The following is a 26,956-nucleotide window of genomic DNA, read 5'->3' as shown; positions in this document are numbered from 1 at the left end:
TTTTTTGGGGATTTTTTAGGGATTTTTTGGGGATTTTTTGGGCATTTTTTGGGCTTTTTTTTGGGATTTTTTTGAATTTTTGGGGGGATTTTTTTGGAATGTTTTGGGGATTTTTTTGAATTTTTGGGGGGATTTTTTTGATTTTTTTTGGTATTTTTTTGGATTTTTGGGGGATTTTTGTGGGATTTTTTGGGGATTTTTTGGGATTTTTTTTAGGATTTTTTGGGATTTTTTGGGGATTTTTTTGAATTTTTGGGGATTTTTCGAAATTTTTTGGGAATTTTTTGGGAATTTTTTGGGAATTTTTTAGGATTTTCTTTGGATTTTTGAGGGATTTTTTGAGGATTTTTGGGGGAATTTTTGGGGATTTTTTTTGATTTTTTTTGAATTTTTTTGGAATTTTTTGAATTTTTTTTGATTTTTTTTTAGAATTTTTTTGGAATTTTTTGGAATATTTTCACATTTTGGGGGGATTTTTTTCCCATTTTGGGGGGTTTTGGGGAGCTTTGAGGGGATTTGGGGAATTTTGGGGATTTTTTTTAATTTTTGGGGATTTTCGGGGATTTTTTCAGCGGATTTTCGGGGGATTTGGGGATTTTTGGCGGGATTTTGGGGGGATTTTTTGGGGATTTGGGATTTTTTTGGGGGGGGAATTTTGGGGGGGGAATTTTTAGGGAATTTTGGGGGGATTTGGGGGGAATTCGGGGGGAATTTTTAGGGGAATTTGGGGCTCCAAAATTGGGGCATTTTGGGGCAAAAAAGCGGAATTTCGGGCCGGGGTTTTTCCGGGGTGCCTCCCCCGCCTCTGACGCCCCCTCCCCAAATTCTGGGACCCCCAAATTTTGGGATCTCACCCCAAAAAACGAGGAAAAAACCGCCAATTTCACCCTTTTAGGGACTCAAATTGGGGAATTTTGGGGCAAAAAAGCGGAATTTTGGTGTTTCGGATCTCCAAAAATTTGGGATTTTTTTGGGAGGGGCTCTGGGCTGTCCTGGGGGGGTCCCCCGCCTCTGACGCCCCCTCCCCAAATTCGGGGACCCCCAAATTTTAGGATCTCACCCCCAAAAACGGAGAAAAAACCCGCGATTTTTCCCCTTTTGAGGGCTCAAATTGGGGAATTTTGGGGGAAAAAAGCGGAATTTCGGGCCGGGGTTTTTCCGGGGCGGCTCCCCCGCCTCTGACGCCCCCTCCCCAAATTCGGGAACCCCCAAATTTTGGGATCTCACCCCAAAAAACGAGGAAAAAACCGCCATTTCACCCTTTTAGGGACTCAAATTGGGGAATTTTGGGGCAAAAAAGCGGAATTTCGGGCCGGGGTTTTTCCGGGGCGGCTCCCCCGCCTCTGACGCCCCCTCCCCAAATTCTGGGACCCCCAAATTTTGGGATCTCACCCCCAAAAAAACGTAGAAAATATCACCAATTTCACCCTTTTAGGGACTCAAATTGGGGAATTTTGGGGGAAAAAAGCGGAATTTCGGGCCGGGGTTTTTTCGGGGTGCCTCCCCCGCCTCTGACGCCCCCTCCCCAAATTCTGGGACCCCCAAATTTTGGGCTCTCACCCCCAAAAACGGAGAAAAAAACCCGCGATTTTTCCCCTTTTGAGGGCTCAAATTGGGGAATTTTGGGGCAAAAAAGCGGAATTTCGGGCCGGGGTTTTTTCAGGGCGGCTCCCCCGCCTCTGACGCCCCCTCCCCAAATTCTGGGACCCCCAAATTTTGGGATCTCACCCCCAAAACCGGAGAAAAAACAGCGATTTTTCCCCTTTTGAGGGCTCAAATTGGGGAATTTTGGGGCAAAAAAGCGGAATTTCGGGCCGGGGTTTTTTCGGGGTGCCTCCCCCGCCTCTGACGCCCCCTCCCAATTTCGGGGACCCCCCCAGGAGGAAGTGGGGCGCTGGGGGGGCTCAGCAGGAGCGCGAGACGAGGCCCCTGCGGCGGCCCCGGCCCGAGCGGCTCTTCGGGGCCCCGGAGCGCGGGAATCGCTACCTGGTGCAGGTCGAGGGGCACCTGAACGCCTCGGGGGGGCTCAGCAGCGAGCTCACCCTCACCTGGGACCGCACCGGGGTGCCCGGGGGCAGCGTGAGTCCGTCGGGAAAGTCCGGGAATTTTTGGGAATTTTTGGGAATTTTTTGGGAATTTTTTGGGGGGGGTTTTGGGGGGTTTTTGGGTTTTTATGGGGTTTTTTTTGCGGGGTTTTGGGGGATTTTGGGGGGTTTTGGGGGAGTTTGGGGGGCTCTGAGGGGGTTTGGAGTCCGTGGGAAAGTCCGGGAATTTTTTGGGAATTTTTTGGGGAATTTTTTGGGAATTTTTGGGGGGGTTTTTGGGGTTTTTTGGTGTTTTTTTTTGGTTTTTTGGGGTTTTTTTTGAGGGGTTTTGGGGGGTTTGGGGGGCTCTGAGGGGGTCTGGAGTCCGTGGGGAAGTCCGGGAATTTTTTGGGAATTTTTGGGAATTTTTTGGGAATTTTTGGGGGGGTTTTTGGGGGTTTTTTTTGGGTTTTTTGGGGGTTTTTTGAGGGGTTTTGGGGGGATTTAGGGGGGTTTTGGGGGAGTTTGGGGGGCTCTGAGGGGGTCTGGAGTCCGTTGGGAAAGTCCGGGAATTTTTGGGAATTTTTTGGGAATTTTTTGGGAATTTTTGGGGGGTTTTTTGGGGGGTTTTTGGGTTTTTTTGGGGTTTTTTTTGCGGGGTTTTGGGGGATTTTGGGGGGCTTGGGGGGCTCTGAGGGGGTCGGGAGTATGGGGGAAAGTCCGGGAATTTTTGGGAATTTTTGGGAATTTTTTGGGGGGTTTTGGGGGGTTTTGGGGTTTTTTTTTTGGGTTTTTTTGGGTTTTTATGGGTTTTTTTTGAGGGGGTTTGGGGGGTTTGGGGGGCTCTGAGGGGGTCTGGAGTCCGTGGGAAAGTCTGGGAATTGTTGGGGAATTTTTGGGAATTTTTTGGGAATTTTTGGGGGGTTTTTGGGGGGTTTTTGGGTTTTTTTGGGGTTTTTTTGCGGAGTTTTGGGGGATTTTGGGGGGATTTAGGGGGGTTTTGGGGGAGTTTGGGGGGCTCTGAGGGGGTCTGGAGTCCGTTGGGAAAGTCCGGGAATTGTTGGGGAATTTTTGGGAATTTTTTGGGAATTTTTGGGGGGTTTTTGGGGGGTTTTTTGGTTTTTTTGGGGGTTTTTATGGGTTTTTTTTGAGGGGTTTTGGGGAATTTTGGGGGGCTTGGGGGGCTCTGAGGGGGTCTGGAGTCCGTTGGGAAAGTCCGGGAATTGTTGGGGAATTTTTGGGAATTTTTTGGGAATTTTTGGGGGGTTTTGGGTTTTTTTTTTGGTTTTTTTTTGGGTTTTTATGGGGTTTTTTTGAGGGGTTTTGGGGGGTTTTGGGGGGCTTGGGGGGCTCTGAGGGGGTCGGGAGTCCGTTGGGAAAGTCCGGGAATTTTTGGGGAATTTTTGGGAATTTTTTGGGAATTTTTGGGGGGTTTTTGGGGGGTTTTTTGGTTTTTTTGGGGGTTTTAATGGGGTTTTTTTTGAGGGGTTTTGGGGGATTTTGGGGGGATTTAGGGGGGTTTTGGGGGAGTTTGGGGGGCTCTGAGTGGGTCTGGAGTCCGTTGGGAAAGTCCGGGAATTTTTGGGGAATTTTGGGGAATTTTTTGGGAATTTTTGGGGGGTTTTTGGGGGGTTTTTTGGTTTTTTTGGGGGTTTTAATGGGGGTTTTTTTGAGGGGTTTTGGGGAATTTTGGGGGGCTTGGGGGGCTCTGAGGGGGTCTGGAGTATGGGGGAAAGTCCGGGAATTTTTGGGGAATTTTTGGGAATTTTTGGGGAATTTTTTGGGAATTTTTGGGGGGTTTTGGGGGGTTTTGGGTTTTTTTGGGGTTTTTTTTGGGTTTTTTGGGTTTTTTTTGAGGGGTTTTGGGGGGTTTGGGGGGCTCTGAGGGGGTCTGGAGTCCGTGGGGAAGTCCGGGAATTTTTTGGGAATTTTTGGGAATTTTTTGGGAATTTTTGGGGGGTTTTTGGGGGTTTTTTTTGGGTTTTTTGGGGGTTTTTTGAGGGGTTTTGGGGGGATTTAGGGGGGTTTTGGGGGAGTTTGGGGGGCTCTGAGGGGGTCTGGAGTCCGTTGGGAAAGTCCGGGAATTTTTGGGGAATTTTTGGGAATTTTTTGGGAATTTTTTGGGGGTTTTTTTGGGGCGTTTTTGGTTTTTTTTGGGTTTTTTTTTGCGGGGTTTTGGGGGATTTTGGGGGGCTTGGGGGGCTCTGAGGGGGGTCGGGAGTATGGGGGAAAGTCCGGGAATTGTTGGGGAATTTTTGGGAATTTTTTGGGAATTTTTTGGGAATTTTTTGGGGGGTTTTGGGGGTTTTTTTTTTGGTTTTTTTTGGTTTTTTTTTTTGAGGGGTTTTGGGGGAATTTTGGGGGGTTTGGGGGGCTCTGAGTGGGTCTGGAATCCGTGAGGGAAGTCTGGGATTGTTTTGGGAATTTTTGGGAATTTTTTGGAATTTTTTGGGAATTTTTGGGGAATTTTGGGGGGATTTTTCTGGGATTTTTTTGGCGGGGTTTTGGGGGGCCTTTAGGGATTTTTTGGGGGATTTTTGGGGGGTTTTGGGAATTTTTGGGGGCCCCTGAGTGGGTCTGGAGTCTGTGGGGGAAATTTGGGAAAAATTTGGGAATTTTTTGGGAATTTTTGGAGCAGATTTGGGGGATTGAGGGGCGATTTTGGGGCTGGTTTCGGTTATTTTTGGGGCTGTTTTGGGGTCATTTTTGGGGTTGTTTTGGGGCTATTTTGGGGTTACTTTTGGGGTTATTTTGGGGCTATTTTATGGCTATTTTTGGGTTATTGTTGGGGCTGTTTTGGGTTATTTTGGGGTTTTTTTTGGGTTGGTTTGGGGTTGTTTTGGGGTTATTTTAGGCCTATTTTTGGGACTATTTTAGGGCTACTTGGGGCTATTTTTGGGTTATTTTGGGGCTGTTTTGGGGTTATTTTTGGGGCTGTTTTTGGGCTATTTTGGGGTTATTTTTGGGGCTATTTTTGGGTTATTTTGGGGCTGTTTTGGGGCTATTTTTGGGCTACTTTTGGGGTTATTTTAGGGCTATTTTGTGGTTATTTTTGGGTTATTCTGGGGCTGTTTTTGGGCTATTTCTGGGTTATTTTTGGGGCTATTTTTGGGTTATTTTGGGGCTGGTTTGTGGCTATTTTAGAGCTATTCTGGGACTATTTTGGGGCGATTTTGGGGCTATTTTTGGCACTATTTGGGGTTTCTTCCCCTCTTTAACCCCCCCAAAACCTCCCTCACCCCCCCCAATCCCCCCAAAATCTCCCCAAATCCCCCCCAAAATCCCCAATTCCCCCCCAAACTGCCCTAAAATCTCCCCCAAATCCCCCCAAAATCCCCCAATCCCCCCGAAAATCCCCCCAAAATTCCCCCAAACTTTCCTAAATTCCCCCCAAATCCCCCTGAAAATCCCCCCAAATCCCCCCCAAGCTCCCCCCAAACCCCCCAAATCCCCCCCAAACTCCCCCAAAATCTCCCCAAACCCCTCCAAATCCCCCCAACCCCCCCCCAAATCCCCCCAAATCCCCAAATCTCCCCCAAACTTCCCCCAAATTCCCCCAAACTTTCCTAAAATCCCCCCAAAATCCCCCCTAAATCCCCCAAAATGCCCTCAAATCCCCCCAAACTCCCTCCAAATCCCCCCAACCCCCCCCAAACTCCCCCAAAATCCCCCCAAACCCCTCCAAATCCCCCCAAACTTTCCTAAAATCCCCCCAAATCCCCCTAAATCCCCTTAAATGCCCCCAAATCCCCCCAAACTTTCCTAAAATCCCCCCAAATCCCCCCTAAATCCCCCAAAATGCCCTCAAATCCCCCCCAAAATCCCCCCAACCCCCCCCAAACTCCCCCAAACTGCCCCCAAACCCCTCCAAATCCCCGCAAAATCCCCCCAAAAACCCCAAATCCCCCCCAAACTTCCCCCAAATTCCCCCAAACCCCCCCAAAATCCCCTAAAATCCCCCCAAACCCCCCCCAAAATTCCCCCAAAATCCCCAAATCCCCCCCAAACTTCCCCCAAATTACCCCAAACCCCCCCAAAATCCCCTAAAATCCCCCCCAAACTCCCTCCAAATCCCCCCAAACCCCCCCTATATCCCCCCAAATGCCCCCAAACCACCCCAAACTCCCTCCAAATCCCCCCAAATCCCCCTCCAACTCCCCCAAATCCCCCCACACTTCCCTAAATCCCCCCAAATCCCCCCAAACTCCCCTCAAATCCCCCCAAATCCCCCCCAAAATCCCTCCAATCCCCCCCAAATCCCCCCCAACCCCCCCAAACCCCCCCAAAATCCCATGGTGGTTTTTGTTTTTTTTGGGGTGCAGGAAATCTCCTTTTTCTTCCTGGAGCCCTTCCGGGGGTCCCCCGGGGGGTGCCCCTCGCGCCCCTCGTGCCTCTCGTGCCTGGCGGATTTGGGGTGCGCCTGGTGCCCCCCCAGCTCCTCGTGCCACCCCCGGGACCCCCCCCCCAAGGCCGGGGCTCCCTGCGCGGCTTTTGGGGCCGATTCCGGCGATTTCGGGGCTCCCCGCCTGGTGCTGCACCCCCAGAACTGCGTCCTGTGCGAGGAGCACCGCGACTGCCGCAGCTGCGCCGGGGTCAGCGGCGACTGGGGGCCGCTGGGACAAACTGGGAGCGGCTGGGAGCGGCTGGGAGGGGGGTTGGGGGGGATTGGGAGAGACTGGGAGGGGATTGGGGGGACTGGGAGGGACTGGGAGCGACTGGGAGGGGATTTGGGGGGACTGGGAGGGGATTTGGGGGGACTGGGAGGGGATTGGGAGGGACTGGGAGGGGATTGGGGGGACTGGGAGGGGATTGGGAGGGGATTTGGGGGGACTGGGAGGGGATTGGGGGGGCACTGGAAGGGACTGGGAGGGGATTTGGGGGGATTGGGAGGGACTGGGAGCAACTGGGAGGGGATTTGGGGGGACTGGGACGGACTGGGAGGGGATTTGGGGGGACTGGGAGGGGATTTGGGGGGACTGGGAGGGGACTGGGAGGGGATTTGGGGGGACTGGGAGGGGATTGGGGGGACTGGGAGCGACTGGGAGGGGATTGGGGGGGTCTGGGAGGGGATTGGGGGGACTGGGAGGGACTGGAACCCTCTCTGGGGGGACTGGGAGGGGATTGGGGGGGGATTGGGGGGGACTGGGAGGGACTGGGAGGGGGGTTGGGGGGACTGGGGGGGACTGGGAGGGGATTGGGGGGACTGGGAGCGACTGGGAGGGGATTTGGGGGCACTGGGAGGGGATTTGGGGGGACTGGGAGGGGATTGGGAGGGAGTGGGAGGGACTGGGCGGGACTGGGAGGGGATTGGAGGGGACTGGGAGGGGATTGGGGGGACTGGGAGGGGATTGGGAGGGGATTTGGGGGGACTGGGAGGGGATTGGGGGGGCACTGGAAGGGACTGGGAGGGGATTTGGGGGGACTGGGGGGGACTGGGAGGGGATTGGGGGGACTGGGAGGGACTGGGAGCGACTGGGAGGGGATTTGGGAGCACTGGGAGGGGATTGGGGGGACTGGGAGGGACTGGGAGGGGATTGGGAGGGGATTTGGGGGGACTGGGAGGGGATTGGGGGGGCACTGGAAGGGACTGGGAGGGGATTTGGGGGGACTGGGGGGACTGGGAGCAACTGGGAGGGGATTTGGGGGGACTGGGACGGACTGGGAGGGGATTGGGGGGACTGGGAGCGACTGGGAGGGGATTGGGGGGGACTGGGAGGGGATTGGGGGGACTGGGAGGGACTGGAACCCTCTCTGGGGGAACTGGGAGGGGATTGGGGGGGGATTGGGGGGGACTGGGAGGGACTGGGAGGGGGGTTGGGGGGACTGGGGGGGACTGGGAGGGGATTGGGGGGACTGGGAGCGACTGGGAGGGGATTTGGGGGCACTGGGAGGGGACTGGGAGGGACTGGGAGGGGATTGGGAGGGAGTGGGAGGGACTGGGCGGGACTGGGAGGGGATTGGAGGGGAGTGGGAGGGGATTGGGGGGACTGGGAGGGGATTGGGAGGGGATTTGGGGGGACTGGGAGGGGATTGGGGGGGCACTGGAAGGGACTGGGAGGGGATTTGGGGGGACTGGGGGGGACTGGGAGGGGATTTGGGGGGATTGGGAGGGACTGGGAGCAACTGGGAGGGGATTTGGGGGGACTGGGACGGACTGGGAGGGGATTTGGGGGGACTGGGAGGGGACTGGGAGGGGATTTGGGGGGACTGGGAGGGGATTGGGGGGACTGGGAGCGACTGGGAGGGGATTGGGGGGGACTGGGAGGGGATTGGGGGGACTGGGAGGGACTGGGAGGGGATTGGGGGGACTGGGAGGGACTGGAACCCTCTCTGGGGGGACTGGGAGGGGATTGGGGGGGGATTGGGGGGGACTGGGAGGGACTGGGAGGGGGGTTGGGGGGACTGGGGGGGACTGGGAGGGGATTGGGGGGACTGGGAGCGACTGGGAGGGGATTTGGGGGCACTGGGAGGGGATTTGGGGGGACTGGGAGGGGATTGGGAGGGAGTGGGAGGGACTGGGCGGGACTGGGAGGGGATTGGAGGGGAGTGGGAGGGGATTGGGGGGACTGGGAGGGGATTGGGAGGGGATTTGGGGGGACTGGGAGGGGATTGAGGGGGCACTGGAAGGGACTGGGAGGGGATTTGGGGGGACTGGGGGGGACTGGGAGGGGATTGGGGGGACTGGGAGGGACTGGGAGCGACTGGGAGGGGATTTGGGGGGACTGGGAGGGGATTGGGAGGGGATTTGGGGGGACTGGGAGGGGATTGGGGGGGCACTGGAAGGGACTGGGAGGGGATTTGGGGGGACTGGGGGGACTGGGAGGGGATTTGGGGGGATTGGGAGGGACTGGGAGCAACTGGGAGGGGATTTGGGGGGACTGGGACGGACTGGGAGGGGATTTGGGGGGACTGGGAGGGGATTTGGGGGGACTGGGAGGGGACTGGGAGGGGATTTGGGGGGACTGGGAGGGGATTGGGGGGACTGGGAGCGACTGGGAGGGGATTGGGGGGGACTGGGAGGGGATTGGGGGGACTGGGAGGGACTGGAACCCTCTCTGGGGGGACTGGGAGGGGATTGGGGGGGGATTGGGGGGGATTGGGAGGGACTGGGAGGGGGGTTGGGGGGACTGGGGGGGACTGGGAGGGGATTGGGGGGACTGGGAGCGACTGGGAGGGGATTTGGGGGGACTGGGAGGGGATTTGGGGGGACTGGGAGGGGACTGGGAGGGGATTTGGGGGGACTGGGAGGGGATTGGGGGGACTGGGAGCGACTGGGAGGGGATTGGGGGGGACTGGGAGGGGATTGGGGGGACTGGGAGCGACTGGGAGGGGATTTGGGGGCACTGGGAGGGGATTGGGGGGGACTGGGAGGGGATTGGGAGGGAGTGGGAGGGACTGGGCGGGACTGGGAGGGAGTTGGAGGGGAGTGGGAGGGACTGGGATGAACTGGGAGGGACTGGGAGGGGACTGGGAGGGGATTGGGGGGACTGGGAGGGACTGGGAGGGGATTTGGGGGGACTGGGAGCAACTGGGAGGGGATTGGGGGGGACTGGGAGCGACTGGGACAAACTGGGAGCGGCTGGGAGGGGGGTTGGGGGCACTGGGAGGGGGTCTGGGGGGTACTGGGAGGGACTGGGAGGGGATTTGGGGGGGATTGGGAGAGACTGGGAGCGACTGGGAGGGGATTTGGCGGGACTGGGAGGGACTGGGAGGGGATTGGGGGGGGATTGGGGGGACTGGGAGGGGATTTGGGGGGGACTATTTTGGGGTGATTTTGGGGCTGATTTTGGGACGATTTTGGGGCGATTTTGGGGCGATTTGGAGCCGATTTTGGGCTGATTTTGGGGCGATTTTGGGGCTGATTTTTGGGCGATTTTGGGGCGATTTTGGGGCTGATTTTTGGGCGATTTTGGGGCGATTTTGGGGCGATTTTGGGGCGATTTTGGGGCGATTTTGGGGCTGATTTTGAGGCGATTTTGAGGCGATTTTGGGGCGATTTTGGGGCTGATTTTGAGGCGATTTTGGGGCTGATTTTTGGGCGATTTCGGGGCTGATTTTGGGGCGATTTTGGGGCGATTTTGGGGCTGATTTTTGGGCGATTTTGGGGCTGATTTGGGGGCGATTTTGCGGCGATTTTGGGGCGATTTGGGGCTTTCTCCCGTCCCTTTTTTTGCCCTTCCAGGACCCTTTCTGCGAGTGGCAAACGCTGGGGCCACCGGACTCCAAACGGGGCGACTTCGTCTGCAGCCGCCGGGGGAGGCAGGGGGGGGCCGTGAGGGACCCCCGCCAGTGCCCCCCACCCTGCAGCCAGTGAGCGCCCCGAAATCCCGCCATTTTGGGTGATTTTGGGCCATTTTGGGTGATTTCGGGTGATTTGGGGGCATTTTGGGCTATTTTGGGTGGTTTTGGGGAGGTTTTGGGGCGATTTGGGATCCCGGGGGGGCCGTGAGGGACCCCCGGCGGTGCCCCCCGCCCTGCAGCCAGTGAGCGCCCCGAAATCCCGCCATTTTCGGCCATTTTGGGTGATTTTTGGGCCATTTTGGGTGATTTTGGGTGATTTCCAGGGGTTTCGCGGGTTTTGGGGAGGTTTTAGGGAGGTTTTGGGGCGATTTGGGGTCCTGGGGGGGCCGTGAGGGACCCCCGCCAGTGCCCCCCCCCCTGCAGCCAGTGAGCGCCCCGAAATCACCGCGATTTTGGGTGATTTTGGGCCATTTTGGGTGATTTCGGGTGATTTCGGGTGATTTTGAGGCGATTTCCGGGGGTTTGGGGGAGGTTTTGAGGCGATTTCCGGGGGTTTTGGGGAGGTTTTGGGGGGATTTGGGGTCCTGGGGGGGCCGTGAAGGACCCTCGGCAGTGCCCCCCACCCTGCAGCCAGTGAGCGCCCCGAAATCCCGCCATTTTGGGTGATTTTGGGCCATTTTGGGTGATTTCGGGTGATTTGGGGGCATTTTGGGCTATTTTGGGTGGTTTTGGGGAGGTTTTGGGGCGATTTGGGATCCCGGGGGGGCCGTGAGGGACCCCCGGCGGTGCCCCCCGCCCTGCAGCCAGTGAGCGCCCCGAAATCCCGCCATTTTGGGTGATTTTGGGCCATTTTGGGTGATTTCGGGTGATTTGGGGGCATTTTGGGTGGTTTTGGGGAGGTTTTGGGGCGATTTGGGATCCCGGGGGGGCCGTGAGGGACCCCCGGCGGTGCCCCCCGCCCTGCAGCCAGTGAGCGCCCCGAAATCCCCGCGATTTTCGGCCATTTTGGGTGATTTTTGGGCCATTTTGGGTGATTTTGGGTGATTTCCAGGGGTTTCGCGGGTTTTGGGGAGGTTTTAGGGAGGTTTTGGGGGGATTTGGGGTCCTGGGGGGGCCGTGAGGGACCCTCGGCGGTGCCCCCTCCCCCCCCCCCCCGCAGCCAGTGAGCGCCCCGAAATCCCGCCATTTTGGGTGATTTTGGGCCATTTTGGGTGATTTCGGGTGATTTTGAGGCGATTTCCGGGGGTTTGGGGGAGGTTTTGAGGCGATTTCCGGGGGTTTTGGGGAGGTTTTGGGGGGATTTGGGGTCCTGGGGGGGGCGTGAGGGACCCTCGGCGGTGCCCCCCCCCCTGCAGCCAGTGAGCGCCCCGAAATCCCGCCATTTTGGGTCATTTTGGGCAATTTTGGGCGATTTTGAGTGATTTTGGGCCATTTCGGGTGATTTTGGGTGATTTGGGGCGATTTTGGGGTGATTTCCGGGGGATTTGGGGTCCTGGGGGACCGTGAGGGACCCCCGCCAGTGCCCCCCCCCTGCTGCCAGTGAGCGCCCTGAAATCCCCGCGATTTTCGGCCATTTTGGGGCCATTTTGGGTGATTTGGGTGATTTGGGCCGATTTCTGGCGATTTTGGGCAACTTTGAGGCGATTTTGGGGGATTTGGGGGGAGGTTTTAAGGGTTTTAGGGCGGTTTTGGGGGGATTTTGGGGGTCTGGAGGGTCCGGGGGGTGGGTCCTGAGTGGATTCTGGGGGGATTTGGGGCCGATTTTAGGGGGTTTTTGGGGCTCCAAAAAATCCGGGTTTTTTTTGGGGGGGGTGTCCCCAAATTTTGGGGAGGGGTCTCAGGGGTCTCTCGGTATTTTGGGAGCGCTCTCCGTGCTTTTTTTGGGCTCTTTTGGGACTATTTGTGAGTATTTCAGGGTCCTGGCAGATCCATAAAAAATCCGGATTTTTTCGGGGGATGATTCCTGGGGGGGAGGGGGAGTCCCCAAATTTTGGGGAGGGGTCTCAGGGTCTCCCGGTATTTTGGGAGCGCTCTCAGTCCTTTTTTTGAGGCCTTTTGAGCCTTTTTCTGCGCGATGAAGGTCCTGGCAGATCCATAAAAAAAAATCCGGATTTTTTCAGGGATGATTCCTGGGGGGGGGAGGGTTGTCCCCAAATTTTGGGGAGGGGTCTCAGGGGTCTCCCGGTATTTTGGGAGCGCTCTCAGTCCTTTTTTTGGGCCCTTTTGGGACTGTTTGTGAGTATTTTAGGGTCCTGGCAGATCCATAAAAAATCCGGATTTTTTCAGGGGATGATTCCTGGGGGGGGGAGGGGGAGTCCCCAAATTTCGGGGAGGGGTCTCAGGGGTCTCCCGGTATTTTGGGAGCGCTCTCAGTCCTTTTTTTGGGCCCTTTTGGGACTGTTTGTGAGTATTTTAGGGTCCTGGCAGATCCATAAAAAATCCGGATTTTTTCAGGGGATGATTCCTGGGGGGGGGAGGGGGAGTCCCCAAATTTCGGGGAGGGGTCTCAGGGGTCTCCCGGTATTTTGGGAGCGCTCTCAGTCCTTTTTTTGGGCCCTTTTGGGACTGTTTGTGAGTATTTTAGGGTCCTGGCAGATCCATAAAAAATCCGGATTTTTTTCAGGGGATGATTCCTGGGGGGGGGAGGGGTTGTCCCCAAATTTTGGGGAGGGGTCTCAGGGGTCTCTCGGTATTTTGGGAGCGCTCTCCGTGCTTTTTTTGGGCTCTTTTGGGACTATTTGTGAGTATTTCAGGGTCCTGGCAGATCCATAAAAAATCCGGATTTTTTCGGGGGATGATTCCTGGGGGGGAGGGGGAGTCCCCAAATTTTGGGGAGGGGTCTCAGGGGTCTCCCGGTATTTTGGGAGCGCTCTCAGTCTTTTTTTGAGGCCTTTTGAGCCTTTTTCTGCGCGATGAAGGTCCTGGCAGATCCATAAAAAAAAATCCGGATTTTTTCAGGGAATGATTCCTGGGGGGGGAGGGGGGGTCCCCAAATTTTGGGGAGGGGTCTCAGGGGTCTCCCGGTATTTTGGGAGCGCTCTCAGTCCTTTTTTTGGGCCCTTTTGGGACTGTTTGTGAGTATTTTAGGGTCCTGGCAGATCCATAAAAAATCCGGATTTTTTCAGGGGATGATTCCTGGGGGGGGGAGGGGGGGGTCCCCAAATTTTGGGGAGGGGTCTCAGGGGTCTGGCGGCCCCTCCCCGCAGGCGCAGCACGTGCTCCGAGTGCCTGGCCCCCCCCTCGCAGTGCGCCTGGTGCCCCTCGGCGCGGCGCTGTTTCCTCTTCGCCTCTTACCTGGCCCGGTACCCGTTCGGCGGCTGCCGCGGCTGGTCCGACAGGTCCGGGGGGGGATTTGGGGGGGGATTTTGGGGGGTCTGGGGGGGTCTAAAGGGGCTCTGGGGGTCTCCAATGGGGTCTGGGGGGGATTTGGAGGGGTTTAGAGGGGGTCCGACAGGTCCGGGGGGGATTTTGGGGGGGATTTTGGGGGTCTGGGGGGGTCTAAAGGGGCTCTGGGGGTCTCCAATGGGGTCTGGGGGGGATTTGGAGGGGTTTAAAGGGGGTCCGACAGGTCCGGGGGGGATTTTGGGGGGGTCCCCAGGGGGTCTGGGGGGATCTAAAGGGGCTCTGGGGGTCTCCAATGGGGTCTGGGGGGGATTTGGAGGGGTTTAGAGGGGGTCCGGGGGGGTCCAGGGGGGATTTTAGGGGTCCCTTGGGGGGTCTGGGGGTGTCTAAAGGGGCTTTGGGGGTCTCCAGTGGGGTCTGGGAGAGGTTTGGAGGGGTTAAAAGGGGGTCCGGGGGGCTTTGGGGGGTCTCCAGTGGGGTCTGGGAGAGGTTTGGGGGGGTTAAAAGGGGGTCCGGGGGGCTTTGGGGGGTCTCCAGTGGGGTCTGGGAGAGGTTTGGGGGGGGTTTAGAGGGGGTCCGACAGGTCCGGGGGGGATTTTGGGGGGTCCCCAGGGGGTCTGGGGGGATCTAAAGGGGCTCTGGGGGTCTCCAATGGGGTCTGGGGGGGATTTGGAGGGGTTTAAAGGGGGTCCGACAGGTCCGGGGGGGATTTTGGGGGGTCCCCCAGGGGGTCTGGGGGGTGTCTAAAGGGGCTCTGGGGGTCTCCATGGGGTCTGGGGGGGATTTGGAGGGGTTTAGAGGGGGTCCGACAGGTCCGGGGGGGATTTTGGGGGGCATTTTGGGGGTCTGGGGGGGGTCTAAAGGGGCTCTGGGGGTCTCCAATGGGGTCTGGGAGAGGTTTGGGGGGTTTAAAGGGGTCCGGGGGGGTTTGGGGGGTCTCCAGTGGGGTCTGGGGGGGATTTGGAGGGGTTTAAAGGGGGTCCGGGGGGGCTCTGGGGGTCCCCAGGGGGGTCTGGGGGGGATTTGGAGGGGTTAAAAGGGGGTCCGGGGGGGTCTAAAGGGGCTCTGGGGGTCTCCAATGGGGTCTGGGGGGATTTGGGGGGGTTAAAAGGGGGTCCGGGGGGGTCTAAAGGGGCTCTGGGGGTCCCCAGGGGGGTCTGGGGGGGATTTGCAGGGGTTTAAAGGGGGTCCGACAGGTCCGGGGGGGATTTGGGGGGGTCCCCAGGGGGTCTGGGAGGGTCTAAAGGGGCTCTGGGGTCTCCAATGGGGTCTGGGGGGGATTTGGAGGGGTTTAAAGGGGGTCCGGGGGGGCTTTGGGGGTCCCCAGTGGGGTCTGGGAGAGGTTTGGGGGGGTTTAAAGGGGGTCCGACAGGTCCGGGGGGGATTTTGGGGGGCATTTTGGGGGTCTGGGGGGGGTCTAAAGGGGCTCTGGGGGTCTCCAATGGGGTCTGGGAGAGGTTAGGGGGGGTCTAAAGGGGGTCCGACAGGTCCGGGGGGGATTTTGGGGGGTCCCCAGGGGGTCTGGGGGGGTCTAAAGGGGCTCTGGGGGTCTCCAATGGGGTCTGGGGGGGATTTGGAGGGGTTTAAAGGGGGTCCGGGGGGGTTTTGGGGGTCTCCAGTGGGGTCTGGGAGAGGTTTGGGGGGGTTTAACAGGGGTCCGGGGGCTTTGGGGGGTCTCCAGTGGGGTCTGGGAGAGGTTTGGAGGGGTTTAAAGGGGGTCCGACAGGTCCGGGGGGGATTTTGGGGGGCATTTTGGGGGTCTGGGGTGTCTAAAGGGGCTCTGGGGGTCCCCAGTGGGGTCTGGGGGGGCTTTGGGGGGAGTCTGGAGGGGTTTGAAGGGGGTCCGACAGGTCCGGGGGGGCTTTTGGGGGTCCCCAGAGGGGTCTGGGGGGGCTTTGGGGGTCTCCAGTGGGGTCTGGGGGGCTCCAAAGGGGGTCTGGGGGAGGTTTGGGGGTCCCCAGGGGGGTCTGGGGGGGTCTTTGGGGGTCCCCCAGGGGGTCCGGGGGGGCTTTGGGGGGGCTCGGGGGTGGATTTGGGGGTCTCGGGGGGGTCCCCGAGAAGTTTGGGGGGATCTGAGGGTTTTGGGGGGGGATTTGGGGGGTCCTGGAAGGTCCCGAATCGATGCCGGGAAGGTCCTGGAAGATCCTGGGGGTGGTTTCGGGATGGATTTGGGGGATCCCGGGTGGATTTTGGGGGGTCCCGGGGGGTTTTTGGGGGGTCCCGGGGGGTTTTAGGGGTGGTTTTGGGGGGTTTTTGGGGTTCCCGAGGCTCTCGGAGTGACATTTTGGGGTCTGGGGGTGACATTTTGGAGGTCCTGGAAGATGCAGGAAGGTCCTGGAAGATCCTGAGGGCGGCTCCCGGGAGGGTTTGGGGGGTCCTGGATGGATTTTGGGGGGTCCCGGGGGGTTTTGGGGGTGGTTTTGGGGGGTTTTTGGGGGTTCCCGAGGCTCTCGGAGTGACATTTTGGGGGTGTTTTCCGCCGTTTTTGGCCCCGCAGCGTCCACTCGGCCCCGCAGTGCCGGGGCTGCTCCGAGCTCACCTCGTGCCGGGAGTGCCTGAGCCAGCACGGCTGCGGCTGGTGCGGGAGGGGCCACAACCCCGCCCTCGGCAGGTCCGGGGGGCTCCAATTGGGTCTAGGGGCTTCAATTGGGTCTGGGGGCTTCGGGGGGTTCGGGGGAGTTGGGGGGGTGCCGGGATTTGGGGGGATTTTGGGGGAGTTTTGGGTCCTGGAAGGGTGGGAAGGGCTGGAAAAATGGGGAGGGCTGGGGGCTTCAATTGGGTCTGGGGGCTTCTTTTGGGTCTGGGGGCTTCAAATGGGTCTGGGGGCTTCGGGGGGGTTCGGGGGGAGTTGGGGGGTGCCGGGATTTGGGGGGATTTTGGGGGAGTTTTGGGTCCTGGAAGGGTGGGAAGGGCTGGAAAAATGGGGAGGGCTGGGGGCTTCAGTTGGGGCTGGGGGCTTCTTTTGGGGCTGGGGGCTTCAAATGGGTCTGGGGGCTTTGGGGGGTTCGGGGGGAGTTGGGGGGGGTGCCAGGATTTGGGGGGATTTTGGGGGAGTTTTGGGTCCTGGAAGGGTGGGAAGGGCTGGAAAAATGGGGAGGGCTGGGGGCTTCAGTTGGGGCTGGGGGCTTCTTTTGGGGCTGGGGGCTTCAAATGGGTCTGGGGGCTTCGGGGGGTTCGGGGGAGTTGGGAGGTGCCAGGATTTGGGGGGATTTTGGGGGAGTTTTGGGTCCTGGAAGGGTGTGGGAAGGGCTGGAAAAATGGGGAGGGCTGGGGGCTTCCGTTGGGTCTGGGGGCTTCAATTGGGTCTGGGGGCTTCAATTGGGTCTGGGGGCTTCGGGGGGTTCGGGGGAGTTGGGGGGTGCCGGGATTTGGAGGGATTTTGGGGGAGTTTTGGGGGGGATTTTGGGCTTTTTTTGGGCTGATTTTTGGGCTGATTTTGGGTTAATTTGAGGTGTTTTTTGGGCTGATTTTGGGCTTTTTTTGGGCTCATTTTTGGGCTTTTTTTGGGCTGATTTTGGGGCTTTTTTGAGCTGATTTTTGGGTTGATTTGACGGTTTTTTTGGGCTGATTTTTGGGTGAAGTCAAGGTGTATTTTGGGGTGATTTTTGGGCTGATTTTGGGTGAATTTTTTTAGGCTTTTTTGGGGCTGATTTTGGGGTTAATTTGTGGTGTTTTTTGAGCTGATTTTGGAGCTCTTTTGGGGCTGATTTGGGGCTTTTTTGGGTTGATTTTGAGCTGATTTTTTGGTTAACTTAAGTTTTTTTCTGGGCTGATTTCGAGCCGATTTTGGGGCTTTTTTCAGGGCTGATTTTTGGGGCTTTTTTTTAGGCCAAAAACCCCCCAAAAACCCCTCAATTTTTGCTCCTCTCTGCCCCCCCTGCAGCTGCTTCGAGGGCGACTTTGGGTGGTTTTGGGGTTAATTTGAGGGGTTTTTGGGGCTGATTTTGGGGCTTTTTTGGGCTTTTTTGAGCCGATTTTGGGGCTTTTTTCAGGGCTGATTTTTGGGGCTTTTTTTTGGGCCAAAAACCCCCCCAAAAAACCCCTCAATTTTTGCTCCTCTCTGCCCCCCTGCAGCTGCTTCGAGGGCGACTTTGGGGTGGTTTTGGGGGTTAATTTGAGGGGTTTTTGGGCTGATTTTGGGGCTTTTTTGGGCTTTTTTGAGCCGATTTTGGGGCTTTTTTCAGGGCTGATTTTGGGGCTTTTTTTTGGGCCAAAAACCCCTCAATTTTTGCTCCTCTCTCCCCCCCTGCAGCTGCTTCGAGGGCGACTTTGGGGTGGTTTTGGGGTTAATTTGAGGGGTTTTTGGGCTGATTTTGGGGGTGGTTTGGGGGCTTTTTTTGAGCTGATTTTGGGCTGATTTTTGGGTTGATTTGAGGGTTTTGTGGGGCTGATTTTTGGGCTGATTTTTTGGCTGATTTTGGGCTGATTTTTGGGTTAATTCGAGGGCTTTTTTGAGCTGATTTTGGAGCTCTTTTGGGTTGATTTTGAGCTGATTTTTTGGTTAACTTAAGTTTTTTTCTGGGCTGATTTCGAGCCGATTTTGGGGCTCTTTTCAGGGCTGATTTTTGGGGCTTTTTTTTGGGCCAAAAACCCCCCAAAAAACCCCTCAATTTTTGCTCCTCTCTCCCCCCCTGCAGCTGCTTCGAGGGCGACTTTGGGGTGGTTTTGGGGTTAATTTGAGGGGTTTTTGGGCTGATTTTGGGGCTTTTTTGGGCTTTTTTTGAGCCGATTTTGGGGCTTTTTTCAGGGCTGATTTTGGGGCTTTTTTTTGGGCCAAAAACCCCTCAATTTTTGCTCCTCTCTCCCCCCCTGCAGCTGCTTCGAGGGCGACTTTGGGGTGGTTTTGGGGTTAATTTGAGGGGTTTTTGGGCTGATTTTGGGGGTGGTTTGGGGGCTTTTTTTGGGCTGATTTTGGGCTGATTTTTGGGTTGATTTGAGGGTTTTGTGGGGCTGATTTTTGGGCTGATTTTTTGGCTGATTCTGGGCTGATTTTTGGGTTAATTCGAGGGCTTTTTTGAGCTGATTTTGGAACTCTTTTGGGGCTGATTTGGGGCTTTTTTGGGTTGATTTTGAGCTGATTTTTTGGTTAACTTAAGTTTTTTTCTGGGCTGATTTCGAGCCGATTTTGGGGCTTTTTTCAGGGCTGATTTTGGGGCTTTTTTTTTAGGCCAAAACCCCCCCCAAAAAACCCCTCAATTTTTGCTCCTCTCTCCCCCCCTGCAGCTGCTTCGAGGGCGACTTTGGGGTGGTTTTGGGGTTAATTTGAGGGGTTTTTGGGCTGATTTTGGGGCTTTTTTGGGCTGATTTTGAGCTGATTGTTGGGGCTTTTTTCAGGGCTGATTTTGGGGCTTTTTTTTAGGCCAAAACCCCCCCCAAAAAACCCTCAATTTTTGCTCCTCTCTCCCCCCCTGCAGCTGCTTCGAGGGCGACTTTGGGGTGGTTTTGGGGTTAATTTGAGGGGTTTTTGGGCTGATTTTGGGGCTTTTTTGGGCTGATTTTGAGCTGATTTTGGGGCTTTTTTCAGGGCTGATTTTGGGGCTTTTTTTTGGGCCAAAAACCCCCAAAAAACCCCTCAATTTTTGCTCCTCTCTCCCCCCCTGCAGCTGCTTCGAGGGCGACTTTGGGGTGGTTTTGGGGTTAATTTGAGGGGGGGTTTGGGCTGATTTTGGGGCTTATTTTGGGCTGATTTTTGGGTTGATTTGGTGGGTTTTTGGGCTGATTTTGAGCTGATTTTTGGGCTGATTTTTGGGTTAATTTGAGGGGTTCTTTGGGGTGATTTTGGGGCTTTTTTGGGGCTGATTTTGGGCTGACTTTTGGCTGATTTTTGGGTTAATTTGGGGGGTTTTATGAGCTGATTTGGGGCTGATTTCGAGCCGATTTTGGGGCTTTTTTGGGCTTTTTCGAGCCGATTTTGGGGCTCTTTTCAGGGCTGATTTTTGGGGCTTTTTTTTAGGCCAAAACCCCCCCCCAAAAACCCCTCAATTTTTGCTCCTCTCTGCCCCCCTGCAGCTGCTTCGAGGGCGACTTTGGGGTGGTTTTGGGGTTAATTTGAGGGGTTTTTTGGGCTGATTTTGGGGCTTTTTTGGGCTTTTTCGAGCCGATTTTGGGGCTTTTTTCAGGGTTGGTTTTTGGGGCTTTTTTTTAGGCCAAAAACCCCTCAATTTTTGCTCCTCTCTCCCCCCCTGCAGCTGCTTCGAGGGCGACTTTGGGGTGGTTTTGGGGTTAATTTGAGGGGTTTTTGGGCTGATTTTGGGGCTTTTTTGGGGCGGATTTTGGGCTGACTTTTGGCTGATTTTTGGGTTAATTTGGGGGGGTTTTATGAGCTGATTTGGGGCTGATTTCAAGCCGATTTTGGGGCTTTTTTGGGCTTTTTCGAGCCGATTTTGGGGCTTTTTTCAGGGCTGGTTTTTGGGGCTTTTTTTTGGGCCAAAAACCCCTCAATTTTTGCTCCTCTCTCCCCCCCTGCAGCTGCTTCGAGGGCGACTTCTCCGGCCCCCACCACTTCCCCAACTGCTCCGTGGCTCTGGGTGCCCTCCCCGTCCCCGACGGTGGCCACGAGGGTGACCACGAAGGTGGCCACAAGGGTGACCACAAGGGTGACCACGAAGGTGGCCACAAGGGTGACCAGGAGGGTGGCCACAAGGATGACCACGAGGGTGACCACAAGGGTGCCCCTGAGGTTGGCTACAAGGGTGACCCCGAGGGTGGCCACAAGGGTGACCCCGAGGGTGGCCACAAGGCCGCCCCCGAGGTTGCCCCGGCCGTGCCCTCGTGGTCCTACGGCTCGTGCCCGGACGTGGACGAGTGCCAGCTGGGCCTGGCTCGGTGCCACCCCCGCGCCCGGTGCCACAACAGCCCCGGCAGCTTCGAGTGCCGCTGCCAGCGCGGCTTCCGCGGCGACGGCGTCAGCGCCTGCGAGCCCACGTGAGCCGGGGGGGGGTTTGGGGGGTTTGGGGGGGGGGTTGGGGGGGTTTGGGGATGTTTGGGGGGATTTGGAGGGGTTTGGGGATGTTTGGAGGGGGTTTGGGGATGTTTGGGGCGGTTTGAGGGGGGTTTGGGGGCCTTTGGAGGGGGGTTGGAGGGGGTTTGGGGGGGTTTGGGGGGTTTGGGGGGGTTTGGAGGGGTTTGGAGGGGGTTTGGGGGGGTTGGGGGTGTTTGGGGGGGTGTGGGGGGGTTTGGGGGGGTTTGGTGGGGTGTGGGGGGGGGTTTGGGGACATTTTGGGGATGATTGGAGGGGGTTTGGGGGGGGGTTTGGGGGGGTGTGGGGGGGTTTGGAGGGGGTTTGGGGGGGGGTTGGAGGGAGTTTGGGGACGTTTGGGGGGCGTTTGGGGATGTTTGGAGGGGGGTTTGGGGATGTTTGGAACATTTTGGGGATGATTGGAGGGGGGTTTTGGGGGGGTTTGGGGGGGTTTGAGGGGGGTTTGGGGGTGTTTGGAGGGGGTTTGGGGGGGAGTTTGGGGGGGTTTGGGGCGAGTTTGGGGGGTGTGGGGGGGTTTGGAGGGGGGTTTGGAGGGGGTTTGGGGGGGGGTTGGGGGGGTTTGGGGGCTTTGGGGATGTTTGGAGGGGGTTTGGGGGGGTGTGGGGAGGTTTGGGGGGCTTTGGGGATGTTTGGAGGGGGTTTGGGGGGTGTTTGGGGGGTTTGGAGGGGTTTGAGGGGGGTTTGGGGGGGGTTTGGAGGGGGTTTGGGGGGGTTGGGGGATGTATGGGGGGGTTGGGGGGATTTGGGGGGGTGTGGGGGGTTTGGGGGCTTTGGGGATGTTTGGAGGGGGTTTGGGGGGAGTTTGGGGGGGGTTTGGAGGGGGTTTGGGGGGGTTTGGGGGGGGGTTGGGGGATGTATGGGGGGTTGGGGGGATTTGGGGGGGTGTGGGGGGTTTGGGGGGCTTTGGGGATGTTTGGAGGGGGTTTGGGGGGAGTTTGGGGGGGGTTTGGAGGGGGGTTTGGGGGGGGTGTGGGGAGGTTTGGGGGGCTTTGGGGTGTTTGGAGGGGGTTTGGGGGGAGTTTGGGGGGGTGTGGGGGGGGTTTGGAGGGGGTTTGGAGGGGGTTTGGGGGGCTTTGGGGATGTGTGGAGGGGGTTTGGGGGTGTTTGGGGGTGTTTGGAGGGGGTTTGGGGATGTTTGGGGGGGTTTGGGGGTGTTTGGAGGGGGTTTGGGGTTGTTTGGGGGGATTTGGAGGGGGTTTGGGGACGTTTGGGGACATTTTGGGGATGTTTGGGATGTTTGGAGGGGGTTTGGGGATGTTTGGTGGGGTGTGGGGGGGTTTGGGGGGGGTTTGGGGGGGGTTGGGGGGTTGGGGGGCGTTTGGAGGGGTGTGGGGGGGTTTGGGGGGGTTTGGGGGGGGTTGGAGGGGGTTTGGGGGGGTTTGGAGGGGGTTTGGGGGTGTTTGGAGGGGGGTTGGGGGGGGTTTGGGGATGTTTGGAGGGGTGTGGGGGGTTGGAGGGGGGTTTGAGGGGGGTTTGGGGGTGTTTGGAGGGGGTTTGGGGATGTTTGGAGGGGGTTTGGGGGGGTTGGGGGGGTGTGGGGGGGTTTGGAGGGGGTTGGGGGTGTTTGGAGGGGGTTTGGGGATGTTTGCAGGGGGTTGGGGGGGTTTGGGGGGGTGTGGGGGGGTTGGAGGGGGTTTGGGGGTGTTTGGAGGGGGGTTGGGGGGGGTTTGGGGATGTTTGGAGGGGTGTGGGGGGTTTGGAGGGGGGTTTGAGGGGGGTTTGGGGATGTTTGGAGGGGGTTTGGGGGGAGTTTGGAGGGGGTTTGAGGGGGTTTGGAGGGGTTTGGGGATGTTTGGGGGGGGGTTTGGGATGTTTGGGGGATTTGGGGATGTTTGGAGGGGGTTTGGGGGAGTTTGGAGGGGGTTGGAGGGGGTTTGGAGGGGGTTTGGGGATGTTTGGGGGGGTTGGGGAGTTTGGGGGGATTTGGGGGTGTTTGGAGGGGGTTTGGGATGTTTGGGGGGATTTGGGGATGTTTGGGAGGTGTTTGGGGGTGTTTGGGGGGGTTTGGAGGGGTTTGGGGGGGTTTGGAAGGGGGTTTGGAGGGGGTTTGGGGTGTTTGGGGCGGTTTGAGGGGGGTTTGGGGGCCTTTGGAGGGGGTTTGGAGGGGTTTGGAGGGGTTTGGGGGGTTTGGAGGGGGTTTGGGGGGTTGTAGAGGGGGTTTGGGGGGGTTTGGGGGGGGTTTGGGGGTGTTTGGGAACATTTTGGGGATGATTGGAGGGGGTTTGGGGGGGTTTGGGGGGTTTGAGGGGGGTTTGGGGGTGTTTGCAGGGGGTTTGGGGGGAGTTTGGGGGGGTGTGGGGGGGTTTGGAGGGGGTGTGGGGGGGGTTTGGGGATGTTTGGAGGGGTTTGGGGGGGTTTGGGGGGTTTGGAGGGGGTTTGGAGGGGGTTTGGAGGTGTTTGGAGGGGGTTTGGGGGGGTTTGGGGACATTTGGGGGGCTTTGGGTATGTTTGGAGGGGGTTTGGGGGGGGTTTGAGGGGATGTTTGGAGGGGGGTTTGGGGGGGGTTTGGAGGGGTTTGGGGCGAGTTTGGGGGGGTGTGGGGGGGGTTTGGAGGGGGTTTGGAGGGGGTTTGGGGGGGTGTGGGGAGGTTTGGGGGGCTTTGGGGATGTTTGGAGGGGGTTTGGGGGGAGTTTGGGGGGGGTGTGGGGGGGGTTTGGAGGGGGGTTTGGAGGGGGTTTGGGGGGGGTTGGGGGGGTTTGGGGGGCTTTGGGGATGTTTGGAGGGGGTTTGGGGGGAGTTTGGGGGGGGTGTGGGGGGGTTTGGAGGGGTTTGAGGGGGGGTTTGGGGGGGTTTGGGGGGAGTTTGTTGGGAGTTTGGGGGGGGGTTTGGGGTGTTTGGAGGGGGTTTGAGGGCATTTGGAGGATGTTTGGAGACGTTTGGAGGGGGTTTGGGGATGTTTGGGGGGGTTTGGGGACATTCTGGGGATGTTTGGAGGACGTTTGGGGACGTTTGGAGGGGGTTTGGAGATGTTTGGGGACATTTTGGGGACTTTGGAGGGGTTTTGGGGACACTTTGGGACATTTGGGAACATTTGGAGGGGTCTTGGGGACACTTCGGGGTGTTTTAGAGGGATTTGGGGGCATTTAGGGGTTTTGGGGGACATTTATGGACATTTTGGGGGGGTTTTGGGGGCCACTTTGGGGAGATGGAAGAAAAACTGGGGGGAAAGTGGGGAAAAATGGGGGGAAAATGGCAGAAAACGAGAAAAAATGAGAAAAAAAATGGAAAAATTTGGGGCAAAGTGGAGAAAAATGGGGAAAATGCGGGAAATGGGGGAAAAATGGGGGGAAATGGGGAAAATTGGGAGTTTGGGGTTTTTTTGGGGGTTTTGAGGGCCTCAAACCTGGGGGTTTTTTGGGGGTTTTTTGAGGGTTTTGAGGGCCCCAAACCTGGGGGTTTTTGGGGGTTCTGAGGGTCCCAAACCTGGGGGTTTTTTTGGGGGGTTTTGAGGGGTCCCCAAACCTGGGGGTTTTTTGGGGGTTTTTTGGGGGTTCTGAGGGCCCCAAACTTGGGGTTTTTTTGGGGTTTTTTTGGGGGTTCTGAGGGCCCCAAATCTGGGTATTTTGGGGGTTTTGAGGGTGCAGGGATTGGAATTTGGGGGTTTTTTTTCCCCTCAGGGCTCTCCCTGAGCTCCTTTTCCTCCGCCTCCCCCCTCCCAGGTGTTTGTCCGACTGCGGCCACGGCTCCTGCTCGGGACCCCCCCAACTTCACCTGCATCTGCCAGCTGGGCTGGACCAACCCCCCACCCCCAAAATTCCACCCCGGGGGGGTCCCTGGAGCCCTCCCCTCCCCCCCAGTGCTCCGTGGACTGCGGCTGCCACTTCCACAGCTGCTCCTGCGAGAGGGGGGGCCCGGGGGTCTGCGACCCGCTGCCAGAGTGAGCCCCCAAAAGGCCCAAATTCACCCCAAAAATCGGCCTCGGGAAGCACCAGATTTACCCCAAAAATCGGCCTTGGGAAGCTCCAAATTCACCCCAAAAATCGGCCTCGGGAAGCTCCAAATTCACCCCAAAAATCGGCCTTGGGAAGCTCCAAATTCACCCCCAAAAATCGGCCTTGGGAAGCTTTAGATTTACCCCAAAATCACCCCAAAAATCGGCCTTGGGAAGCCCCAAATTCACCCCAAAAATCGGCCTTGGGAAGCTCCAATTTCACCCCAAAAATCGGCCTTGGGAAGCCCCAAATTCACCCCAAAAATCGGCCTTGGGAAGCTCCAATTTCACCCCAAAAATCGGCCTTGGGAAGCTTTAGATTTACCCCAAAATCACCCCAAAAATCAGCTTGGGAAGCACCAAATTCACCCCAAAAATCGGCCTTGGGAAGCTCCAAATTCACCCCAAAAATCAGCTCAAAAATCGGCCTTGGGAAGCTTTAGATTTACCCAAAATCACCCCAAAAATCAGCCTTGGGAAGCACCAAATTCACCCCAAAAATCGGCCTTGGGAAGCTCCAAATTTACCCCAAAATTGCCCCAAAAATCAGCCTTGGGAAGCACCAAATTTACCCCAAAAATTCAGCTCAAAAACCCCCAAATTTACCCCAAAATTCACCCCAAAAATCGGCCTTGGGAAGCTCCAAATTCACCCCAAAAATCGGCCTTGGGAAGCTCCAATTTCACCCCAAAAATCAGCTCAGGAAGCTCCAATTTCACCCCAAAAATCGGCCTTGGGAAGCCCCCAATTTCACCCCAAAATTCACCCCAAAAATCGGCCTTGGGAAGCACCAGATTTACCCCAAAAATCGGCCTTGGGAAGCACCAAATTTACCCCAAAAATCGGCCTCGGGAAGCTCCAAATTCACCCCAAAAATCGGCCTCGGGAAGCTCCAATTTCACCCCAAAAATCAGCTCAAAAATCGGCCTTGGGAAGCTTTAGATTTACCCCAAAATCACCCCAAAAATCGGCCTTGGGAAGCCCCAAATTCACCCCAAAAATCAGCTCGGGAAGCTCCAATTTCACCCCAAAAATCAGCTCGAAAATTGGCCTTGGGAAACCCCCAAATTCACCCCCAAAAATCAGCTCAGGAACCTCCAAATTTAGCCCAAAAATCGTCCTTGGGAAGCCCCAATTTCACCCCAAAATTCACCCCAAAAATCGGCCTTGGGAAGCCCCAATTTCACTCCAAAAATCACCTCGGGAAGCCCCAGATTTACCCGAAAAATCAGCTCAAAACCCCCCCAAATTTACCCCAAAATTCACCCCAAAAATCGGCCTTGGGAAGCCCCAATTTCACCCCAAAATTCACCCCAAAAATCGGCCTTGGGAAGCTCCAAATTTACCCCAAAAATCAGCTCAAAAACCCCCAAATTTACCCCAAAAAATCAGCTTGGGAACCCCCAAAATTCACCCACCCCAAAAATCGGCCTTGGGAAGCCCCAATTTCACCCCAAAAATCACCTCAGAAACCCCCAAATTCACCCTAAAAATCCCCCCAAAATCCCCATTTTTTGCCATTTTCACCGCCAACCCCATTTTTTCCCCATTTTCCCCACTTTTAACCCGATTTCCCCCCTTTTTCACCCAAATCTCCCTTTCTTTAACCCTTTCCAGACTGGACCGAGGGGCCCCGCTGCCTGAGTGTCCCAAATCCCCTCAAATCCCCCAAAATCCCCATTTTCACCCCCAAACCCCAATTTTTCCCATTTTCCCCCCTTTTAACCCGATTTTGCCCCTTTTTCACCCAAATCCCCCCTTTCTTTAACCCTTTCCAGACTGGACCGAGGGTCCTCGCTGCCTCAGTGTCCCCAAATCCCCCCAAAATCCCCCCAAAATCCCCCCAAAATCCCCATTTTCACCCCCAAAACCCCAATTTTACCCAATTTTAACCCCGTTTTTCCCCATTTTCCCCCCTTCTAACCCGATTTCCCCCCTTTTTCACCCAAATCTCCCCTTTCTTTAACCCTTTCCAGACTGGACCGAGGGGCCCCGCTGCCTGAGTGTCCCAAATCCCCCCAAAATCCCCCCAAAATCCCATTTTTCCCCATTTTCACCCCCAAAATCCCCCTAAAATCCCCCCAAAACCCCAATTTTAACCCAATTTTAACCCCGTTTTTCCCCATTTTCCCCACTTTTAACCCGATTTCCCCCCTTTTTCACCCAAATCCCCCCTTTCTTTAACCCTTTCCAGACTGGACCGAGGGGCCCCGCTGCCTGAGTGTCCCAAATCCCCCAAAATCCCCCCAAAATCCCCCCAAAATCCCCATTTTCACCCCAAAACCCCAATTTTAACCCAATTTTAACCCCGTTTTTCCCCATTTTCGCCACTTTTAACCCGATTTCCCCCTTTTTCACCCAAATCCCCCCTTTCTTTAACCCTTTCCAGACTGGACCGAGGCTCCCCGCTGCCTGAGTGTCCCAAATCCCCCCAAAATC

The 26,956-nt window shown here is 56.9% G+C and overlaps 1 protein-coding gene across 1 annotated transcript in view; it reads left to right on the top strand.

Moving 5' to 3' along the window:
• The window catches only part of LOC138101361 (multiple epidermal growth factor-like domains protein 8), a 50,505-nt gene that overhangs the window by 5,638 nt on the left and 17,911 nt on the right, over window positions 1-26,956 (top strand). Inside the window, exons 4-10 of the mRNA XM_068999158.1 lie at window positions 1,881-2,079; window positions 6,347-6,616; window positions 10,207-10,334; window positions 13,472-13,603; window positions 16,105-16,218; window positions 20,076-20,531; window positions 24,246-24,463. Coding sequence (XP_068855259.1) covers window positions 1,881-2,079; window positions 6,347-6,616; window positions 10,207-10,334; window positions 13,472-13,603; window positions 16,105-16,218; window positions 20,076-20,531; window positions 24,246-24,463 — 1,517 coding nt within the window. The remainder of the gene's footprint in view (window positions 1-1,880; window positions 2,080-6,346; window positions 6,617-10,206; window positions 10,335-13,471; window positions 13,604-16,104; window positions 16,219-20,075; window positions 20,532-24,245; window positions 24,464-26,956) is intronic.

The sequence above is a fragment of the Aphelocoma coerulescens genome, unplaced genomic scaffold (genome assembly GCF_041296385.1).
Source record: "Aphelocoma coerulescens isolate FSJ_1873_10779 unplaced genomic scaffold, UR_Acoe_1.0 HiC_scaffold_251, whole genome shotgun sequence".
Lineage (NCBI taxonomy): Eukaryota > Metazoa > Chordata > Aves > Passeriformes > Corvidae > Aphelocoma > Aphelocoma coerulescens.
This window is presented reverse-complemented; position numbering and strand designations above follow the sequence as displayed.